This window comes from Salvelinus fontinalis, chromosome 3 (genome assembly GCF_029448725.1).
Source record: "Salvelinus fontinalis isolate EN_2023a chromosome 3, ASM2944872v1, whole genome shotgun sequence".
NCBI classification, from domain to species: domain Eukaryota; kingdom Metazoa; phylum Chordata; class Actinopteri; order Salmoniformes; family Salmonidae; genus Salvelinus; species Salvelinus fontinalis.
In genome coordinates, this window is record NC_074667.1 from 36,429,971 (window position 1) to 36,440,518 (window position 10,548).

The window sequence follows — 10,548 nt, forward strand, 5'->3', positions numbered from 1 at the left end:
CCTACTTCATGGCATCGACATGGAAAACATTAATATAGAATCAATTTCATCCTAACTATTGTCAATACATTATTTGGTAGGCTGCTTTTTATTGCTAACCTAAACCGAATACACACAACGAATACATAGCCTAAATCCATCACCTGTGATGTCTTGAATGACTTTTGGAATTCTGTTTTCTATTTGATAGGCTATGGACTATATTGCAATAGTCCGTGTTATTTGTTTGGTAAGGCACAACCGCATAAAATAAACCCACATGCGGTTTTGGCACTGTGATGCAAATCTCCCACCGCATGTGTATGTGTATGTGTGTGTGTGTGTGTCATAAGGGCTGCCGACTACCTGCCAATTTACTAATCCAGAATGAGTTATTACAATAAAATCTGTTAGTCATATTATGTCGCCAAGCATTGTTGCTTAAAAAAAACCTCTAACCCGCCATAATATCTTACAATATGTCCTATACCCCTGCGTGAGAATGCATCATCTGCAATGAACGGCTGCAGCTATTTCTGATGCAACGTCCACTCGAGCACAGTTCAGCTGTTCAGGATAAAGACAGTTCTTCTGGCTGACAAACCAGCTTTAAATCACGCAACATGACCACTGACACATGCTATAAGTATGTCAATTGAAATATTATTCGCAAGGCTACTACTATCAACTACTGTTGATAAAAAGGAAACATTTCTGGGTGGGTGGGTGAGGTGGTTGTTTGGATTAGGGTAAAGCAATATGTGATGGAATCTCTGATCATTAGCACACTAATTTGATAAAAAAAACTAAAACATGAGACAATGTTGTTCTTCTTCAAATTCTGCTCACCTGCTTTATGCTGCAAAAGGGTGAATCCACAATCCCGTCTCCAACTTCCTGCTATTTCCATCTATCCACCACCAGAGGCTGTCATATTCCTTCTTCTCGGTGCTCAGCATTGCCATTCAGGACAGCACACATTCACTCACTCATACTTGGGCCTAAACCCTGGTTGACTGACCATGACAGCCACCTTCTCTTTCTCCGAGTTATTTCCCTAGATCGGTCAGCACGGTTCTAAGTTAAGATATTGACATTAAAATCCCTGTTTTAATGTAATTTATATAATGTACATTATGTCAGATAAGACATATGACAAATGAACGAGTATGTCAAGATATTCAACAAAGAAATATAACATTTGATGATTCAAAAACGATATTGTGAACTTTTTAAGGAACACTGTTCAATTGTAAGCAGGCTACTCTAGAAGTGAGACAAAAACAACAGTTTTACGGTATAGAGGCCCTGTGATTTGAAATGTAACAAGAAAGGAGCTCAACTACGTGGTTTACCGGGAAATAAAAAAGAAAAGCCATTTCAAATTTCTGGGAACGATGCTGAAATGTGCAATTTAACCTAGAGAGGATCTAAGGAAAGCGGATTACACAGTTTAGAAAATGCATTTGAAAAAACATAAAAAACTTCCATTGAAAATACAGATAGAAGTTTTCAATATTTCATACAAATGAATCCATATTGTATTATATTTCATTGGATAAATGCTACACGAAAGTTACTATTTTACGCAACTAAACAAGTGCGTAAAAGGCTCACTATTTCCATAAAATGTTGCCATTTGTTCAGCAATTGTTTAAAATGTTTGTGTGTGTGACTTATATACATTGTAGAAATGAATTTGTAGATTTTCAGATATTTGGTCTATAAGAGCAGTCATCGAAATCAAGCAGGAATTAGGCCGTGCTATTCAATATGTCCAGTCTATCAAAAGTGTGCGCTTAACGTCTCCATATATGCCCATGTATGATTGTCTCCATTATCTTCCAAATGAAAGAGTTTTCGCTTGCTATTTTAAATAAAACAAAACAACAAATCGAATAGTTTCGAAGCTGCCCATTTTACTTGCAACAATATTATACAAAACCATAAAATACTAAATAAATAAGGCGACTCCTACAGAACCTTTAAGGTTGTCTTCCAACAGTGCCTTACCTACTAGGTTAGCATACTTCATGAAATTGCGGAAGAAAAATTTGTGAAAATTCATAACATTAGGCTACTGCACTCACCACATGCTAAAATACGACCATAGGGGTGGATGCAAACAAAAAATACAGTTACATCGTAAGGGGACAAGTCTCATGGCACTAGGGTTAAATATGATCTTTGCCATTATTACAGTCCTAAATCTGAAACCGGCAGGTATACGCTCTTGATATATAGCGATACAGTTCTTCACATCGATTTGAACTCAAGGTAGTATAAAAACAGCCTACATACCTTCAAAATGAGTTTATGGGCCACGTCTGTTTTCCTTTAAGGCAGATGCACAGCTCATCGCAAGGAGCACACTTTAAATCTCGACTTGAAAAGAACGCTACACAGATCAAACTTGTCGGTGTCAAACGTGATGGACTTGCAGGACGTCTATGGTCTGTCTACCTGTTATCCACGCTCAAAATACCACACACTCCCAATGATGACTGTGTAAGTGTGCTGTATAATTTAAGGTCTGGAGATCGGGGCGAGATAATTCTGTAAGACTGTCAGGCAAAGCATAAGGAAAAAGTGTAAGAAATTTAAATGAAAGACAGGAACAGATTAAAATGCTTGGAATTTGGGGGTGATATCAAATAGTCATGGGGGGGGGGGGGGGGGCAAAATCCCTGACAGTGTCTTCGTTTATGGTATGCTAAATAGTGATAACCTACTGTCTAGACTAGAATTTCTTAAATTATATTGCCTTGCAAACAAACCGCGTGGCTGGTACCCACCCCCACCTCACCAGAGAGAGGAAGCACACCCTTCCCTAGTTATGTCCCTAGCTATGCACGAGCTGTTGTTATGTCAAGGTCAAAGTGACTGCATAGTCATGGTCAAGGGTAGTCAAGAAGTGACGTACAGACACAATAGACGAGGAGCTCTGCAGCTACATTCCAGCCTACTACTAGGCCAACAACTTTGATTGGGCCTAAAGTTAATTTAACAAAATATCAAGCAACAGTTATGTCAAAATAGCTATAGAAAGGTTTGTCCAATTTTAAGAATTCTTAAATGCGTTTGGTCGGATCTCGCCTTACAAGTTAGCTAAGGCCTATGGTTCAAACAAGACGAATTTGCTGCGTTACACGAATAAGCAACACGACGATGGCACAGATTGTGTTACTATTTGAGCATTTGGGCTACAATCCAACCAACGATATTCCTGATTGTCAGGCATGCTACCAACACCATACAGCCTACGATTCAATATTAAAACGGGGTAGGTTTGCATTTGTCTTTTTGCCACAATGCCAATTTAGGCTACTTTTTTTACCAATATGAAAACAAGTGGTCACGCCGATGGGTCTGTTCTCAAAATACAATTTCCATGAGCACATTTTTCGAGACAAAGATTCATTAGTCAACGTGATATTTGAAAAGGAAACTCGTGTAGGTCTACGTCAGCAATACGTTTTGCTAGATTGAATTAGGAGAACTCCAGATACTTTAGATAGCATATTCAAAGAGAAGTATAGCCCAATGATTGATCCCTCAAACGTGTACTCTAATCACACGTCATTCACAAGCAATCTTACCAACATGCCAATATTACCAGCAATATCATTTAGTATTTAGTTGAGATTTTAAAATGAATTGCCTAGCATGTAAAATGCACAGTATTCAAGAGATACAAGAGCGAGTGTTTTATGCACAACTAAACACGTGCGTTATTTCCTTAATGCTGTATATTTGTAATTTGTTCACCAATTGTTTCAAAAGCTATTGTGCGACTTATTTCCATTATCGAAATTATATCAAAGGAAAATGTAGGCTATAAATAGCCTTTAGACAATAGTTTAGAAGACTATAAGCGTCATGAGAATCTCACTGAAGTTAATAATGTCAAGTTAACCAACATCTGTTACAAAAGATTGACTAGACAACTTTTCGAAATTAGTTTGGAAAGTCAAATTTGATGTTTCGGTATAACCAACCACAATGGACCTTTTTGTGTTTATCCTCGATGATTATTAATCAAGTGCATAATTTGGTATGTGTACCTTGTTTTAAATGATCAAATTAACTAAACATTTCTCGACCAAATAATGTACAGAGAGCTTATGAAGGCTTCCAGAATAAATTAGTTCATGCCACACCTTGGAGCACAAATGAGTGAATCAAATTGCTGCAGACACAAAAAAATTAAATAATATGTGTTTTTTTAAAGCCAACTCTTAAAATGACTCTTTGCTAATAATCTACACAGACAATTCTTCTTTCGACAAAATATCTAGCCTATCATTGCGTTTTGAAAATCATATTCAGAATCTGTAATGCAGTTAGTTTAGGTTTCACGGAGATATTCTCAATAACCTATAGACCGACTAAACCCAGTGATTTCATTGTCATGACAATCTTCCATTATGGAATGAAGATATAGGGAGGCTAATTTATATCAGCTAGTCCTGAAGTAGATCGACTTCTCGGTCGAACGCAGAATTTAAGATAATATGATGAGGACTAGTCAAAGTCAGGATTGGGTTTATCATTCTAGAATTTAAACCATAATTGAACATTTTCAGTATAGGGGTTCTTAACAATTTAGACCTGGAGTAGTCTATGCTTAATGTCATTGAAGCTGGTTACAACGGTAATGACGTTCAAAGAGGTAGACCTAATGTTATCATATTGAGTTATGTGTGGCCAACTTATCTCACTTTATCAAATGATTCCACGTGAATATTCGACGTTAGCCTACTGGTTATTCATCGAATAAGACAATTTGCCCAAAATGCATAATCATAATAGCCCAAATAATATGAAAAAAGGTTATTATTGTCGTTTTGATTTCGGGTCCATCATTTGGTTAGCCTACTCGACAAATGTTCAAATGCTTTTCTGATTTGCACAACATTTTGACATACATTCTCAGCTGTCATCAATCAACTAATTGTCAATGTGCAATATCTATTCTCAACCAGAACTCAGGGTAGACAAAAATCCGGAACAGTAAAATTAGTATGATATGTTACGTTTGGTATGGTACTGTATGCATTAATTTGTTTTGTACGATATGTTACGAATTATAGTTTGTATGATATGTTACGACCTGTAATTCATATAATATTATGAATTTAAGTCGCTAACGCTAATGTTAGCTAGGTGGCTAATGTTAGCTAGGCTAGGGGTTAGTGGTTAAGGTTAGGGTTAAGGTTAGCTAACATGCTAAGTAGTTGCAAATGAGCTAAAAAGTTTTAAGTAGTTGCAAAGTAGCTAATTAGCTAAAATGCTAACGTTGTATTTGATGAGGTTGGAACACGCAACCTATGGGTTGCTAGACGTTCATGTTACATTCCCGACCAACCAATCTCCCTTTCGCTTTTGCCTTAAGTAACCATACAAAACATAACATATCATACTAATTTGAGTGTCCCGGATTTTCATTTACTATTTTCTACATCCTATAAAGTGACACCGAATATGTCATACAGAGACAGAAGAGTAGACATTAAGCGATTAAACCAGACAAGATCTCGGTCAAATAGAAAACAGATTCTATTAAAAAAAAAGTCATTTGACCTTGTTGGTCGTTATATTTATTTGTATATGAAACACGTTTCCATTGAGTAAATGTCGATCAAACATAACATCACAGTTTAAATACTGCACAAAATAAAGGAATAAAACAGCCCATGGGAGTGCACAGCCCGGATGCAATAAGACCTAACTCACTATACAAACCAAATGAGAAAAGATTGTGCATTAATATGAAACATGTTTTAATATTCTTATATTGATTACAATCATTCCAGTTGCATGACAGAGACATATCATTCACTGAAAAAACATGATCTAAATATGAGAACCATAAAATATATCAATTTACAACCTCTGTCACGAGACAAAACATTTAATTAAATAATAAATGTACGGCACTGTACATAGACAATAGCAGACTTGCTCATTCCCTTGGGATCAAACTAAAACCGCCATACCATATCATTGAAATATAGTTGTCAGTCTTGATGCGTCCAATACTTGAAAATGTCTGAACAAGATCACTGTATGACATCCCCAAAGACCTCGGTTTACTTTATCAGTCACAAAAGTTTTTAATTTAGGTCTCAGGCTATACTAACAATGCTGGTAGCTTTCGACGCTCCTGTAAGGATGTGATCATTCGTTCCAAACCAGGTTTAGTAAATCTTCTTCTGTATTTTCCCCCAGTTTATGTCCACATAGGGAGGTGAGATTAAGTTTGTGTTTTGCAATGCATCATACCAGGTGAGAATAATGTCAATAGATAAATATCGAGCGTTAGTGATAAAAAAAAAGTATTTGAGTTGCCATGCCAGTGAGATTGGACTGAATCAAGTGGCATGCATGTGAGAGCTTGATTTAGATTTACAGACGAATTTCTTCTCCTTCACCCGCCGGTTCTGGAACCAAATGGTGACCTGGCGTTCGGAGAGATTAGTAGTGGCAGATATTCGACGTCTCTTGTCTTTGGTGATGAACTTGCTGGCTGCGTACTCTTTCTCTAGTTCCTTCAGTTGGATCTTGGTGTAAGGAACTCGCTTTTTGCGGCCTCGTCGGTAGCTGCTGACCTCTGGTTGCAAAGGGACGACATCTGAGAAAAGAAGGGCATAACAGCCATTGGTAGCCTACAACAATTGGAAACCAGGAGAAACAATTTGAAAGATATGTAAAAACATTGCTATGCTATGTGAAAGTACCCAGCACTGATGCATTGCATTCAAATCATTGCATTTGGTGAAGTTCATGGTCCCCGTAGATTGGCTATGCTAATTTATTGGCCCTAAAATTCTTGAAGTAGGCTACGGTTGGACTTAACTTTTGTTACATCACAATCATTAGGGTTTAAAAATATATAATCTAAATGTCTAAACGTAGGCCTGGGCCTAATGGTAAACGAGCCCATTAAAGGCGCTGCATGGTCATTCGGTGGTCTGCATTAGCCGTGCAGCATTTACGGTGATACCGCCTCTGCTGAAGGCAGGGCATTCATACTTCTTGCGTTTAGCAGAGCAGTGCAGAGCTGTTGTGAAGGAAGTTGTCAAGGAAGTGAGTTTGTGTTTATACAGGACCCCCCGCCCCCACCTACCGTCAACCAATCATGTCAATGCGGATCCCTCCGCATTGTCACAAATTTTGAGAGGCGCACGGCGATGCCGTACAGAGCTCAATTTGGTCTCTGCATGCCCCCAGGCTCCGCTATTGCGTCACACCATCCATACCGCGACTCCGACCACATTTTCGGATCAAGCATGCCAGCCATCTCTAGGCCTACCATGATTACTACTTAGTCCAAACATGGATATTTAACCTATGCATATTCAAAATATAAATTGGCATACTGATATGCAAACACTACGAATATTAAGCCTTAAAAATCGGAATTGGGGCTATACAGTCGCTTAGTCTATGAGAGCGCAGGAACAGGCTGGGCATTCAGTAGCTAAGCCTATCTATATTGATAGCCCCTGATCTTATACTTGAATGCAGCTACAATTGATGTAATACAGCTGAATAACAAGACATCACATCCCATTAATTTAATCATGCGGATGAGCTGTGTGCAAACAACCTCAGTAGGTTGGTTGGTTAACAGTCCTATCATATTTATCCTTAATTCTACGTTTTATTTCATGGTGTTTAAGAGTGCATCCATGGCAGAGATGAGATAAACGACTATTTTATCGTCCTGGTACAACCAAACCCAGGACGATAAAAAAAACTGTGATCTATTCAAAAACAGTAGACCTATTCTGTGTTATGGGCATATAGCGCCAATTTCACACTATCCCAATATTGACTGTATTGGCCAACGACAAGTTTGGGGAAAGTGGTCATACAAGCTTCAAAAATCATGTGTGTCAACTGAACTAGATTGTGAATGATAAACCAATCAATCCAGGAATCCATGAGATATTCTTAACAAGATGGAACGTGATACTGGTATTCAGAAATGTAATGTGCTATTCAATAGGGGCAATTGGCCTACCACATAACTAACGGATCAATTCGTTTCAACTCTAGACAATGATAACGCATACACTTCAATCCTTGATTACAATTGAATTTGAAATATTAAATAAAGAAATGTAGAAAAAAAGCATCTCGCCATTGCAAATAAACCTAATGCGTGAAAAGGGTGATCTTCAATACACCACTCCCTGTCGTGACTAGATTTACTGGCATTGAGCAAATATCTGTTTATTTTATCCGGGAGAGCAACGGTGCCCATGATGGTAGGTTGAAGAAAACTAAATATTTTGGTAAGGTTATGTCTTTCCAATCTGTTTTCTTTGCTTCTATATTTTGGCAGACTAATTTCTAGTCCCATATCCGGCTATTGAAAAACCCCATGGCCTCCTCTCCGGACTAACTCAAGGATGAACATAAATAAACACGCCTTCACCCTGTGCTATCATGCACTGTACAGTCATATGTTTATTTGAGATAGCTATACAAAGGAAACAGGTTTTAAATGCATAAATAATATACATTAAAAGGAAATGTATCAATGTGACATATACAAAACATGTAACAAGAAAAGTACATTGGTTATTAGGATCCTTTCTTATAAGAAACCACAATGCAAGCCGCGTGGAACCCCCCCCCCCCCCCCCCCCCCACCACCACACTTACACACACTCAAACAAATGTCATACCTGGGAAGGGCGACTTCCAGAGATGTGTTGACTGTGTTTGCTCTTTAGAACAGTACACCTGTCCATCCCAGCCATTAGATAGAGCCCAGTGCTGGTAGCCATCCATGGGAATCAAAGTTTCATGTCTCGGTTCCGGGTGCGCACTGATACCTGGAACCACCGACACGTCCAAGTAACCCGGGACAGTCTGGTATGAGCTGGCAAAACCCGGGTAAAATGCGAACTCCTTTGCCCGGCTTGACAGCTCTTCAGTGGGCAGTGCCGCGCTGGGTTCTGCATATTTCTCGGCGGGGTGGTAAGAGCATTGCTTCTGCTGCAAGTTAACGTTGTGCGAGTGTGACAACCGACACCCGTAATAAGGGCTTCCGAATGGGTAGCCATAACCAAGGGTGGCGCTGGAGGAAGTCTGGGGAGCGGGGCACTGTCGCCCAGTGTCGTGGGAGGGTATGTCCGAGTACACAGAACCCTGGTGGCTTAGGGCGCCGGAGTGTCGTCCCAACGCCGAGTGCGATATCAGTTCCCTGCAGTGGGTAGCAGGACAATTCCCGCTTAGTCCCTCCATGGATTGGTTTTTATTCGGATTACTTTCATTCAGGCTTTTTTCATATACATACATCAAGGTGTCCGCCCAGCGTGGATGCAGAACCATCGAAGTTGTCATATCAGGGGTTGACAATGCTTTTTAAAAGTCAACTACTCCAAGACGGACACCTCATCCCCAAGCACATTTTTTGCGCATGCGCAGCGCAATACCCGAGTGTCCAGTTCATTATTGAGACCCTGGGATCCGCCGACACGTGATACGATAACGAGACCGACACGAGGGTGTGTTGGGGGTGGGGGCGAGGGGCTCATCCATTTAAACCGCCTCTGGTGCATGTTTCTTGATTGCGATTTTAAGTTCAGCGGATACTCTCATTGGCTTATCATCGGCAAGTATCCTTAAAGGGGACATCAAACATCCCCAACAGTTTTAAGGTGGAGGAGGCCATGATCGTCAAATTTTACAAAACGGAAATTCATTTCAACTGAACCACATAAAGTATCAATTCGCCAGGCCAGTGCTATTTAGATAGGCCTACGTCTGAAGATTCTCGATTCTTGATAAGGTAAAGATTACACTTGTCTGACGTACTTTGCTCTAACAATATTTTTCTGTAATCAAACCGGCTAAGCTACATCAATTAGTCTGTCAAACAACAACAATCTATTTACTCACAATTTCACATTTTTACCAGAAGATTGTTGTAGAGCGCAGAATAACACACCACCCTTCAAAATGGAATTGTAACCTATAGAAGTTTTGGTAGGAATTATCTTCCTGTTGTCAATAGCCTAATATCGAAAATGTTCAGATAATTCTCCATGACAGCTTAATTTATTTAACTTGACTGACATTTTAAATGTTCAAATTCTGTGTGTGTGTGTATATAAATAAATAAGTCACAAAACCTTGCCTGGCCAGTTAACGACAACCCTCAAGGTGGTCGACACGATGCCCAATCTAATGCTAATAGCAACATTTTCTTTCCTCCAATAGTACTACCACTAACGTAAACAGGCAAAGGCAAATTACACAATAAACGATGGAAATAAAATATAAAATAAAACCTCTCTCCTCGGCACAGAGAAACCACTTTTGCCCAGTTGTATACTCAGAAAGTGGTTTGTTGAAACATGCAACTGCTTGGTCTGTATAATTTGGGAGTAGCCTAATAAACATATTGCCGCGCAGTTTTGGCAAAACACTGAACATATGAAGAACATAGGCTATTATCCACCTCTCCTAATACTTTTTGGGGGTTATAGCAGTGGTCCATGCATAATCTCTAATCTAACATACCATTTTTTTTTCAAGGATATTTTTTTT

The 10,548-nt window shown here is 39.1% G+C and overlaps 1 protein-coding gene across 1 annotated transcript; it reads right to left on the reverse strand.

The window, feature by feature from the left end:
* Positions 1 to 5,670: 5,670 nt before the first annotated feature.
* Positions 5,671 to 9,347, reverse strand: LOC129834609 (homeobox protein Hox-C13a-like). Its single transcript, XM_055899776.1, has 2 exons — positions 8,679 to 9,347; positions 5,671 to 6,613 (listed from the first exon to the last, which is right to left on the reverse strand). The coding sequence occupies exons 1-2, from the start codon at positions 9,337 to 9,339 to the stop codon at positions 6,354 to 6,356; spliced, it is 921 nt and encodes a 306-aa protein (XP_055755751.1). The 5' UTR covers positions 9,340 to 9,347; the 3' UTR covers positions 5,671 to 6,353.
* Between the last annotated feature and the right edge of the window lie 1,201 nt (positions 9,348 to 10,548).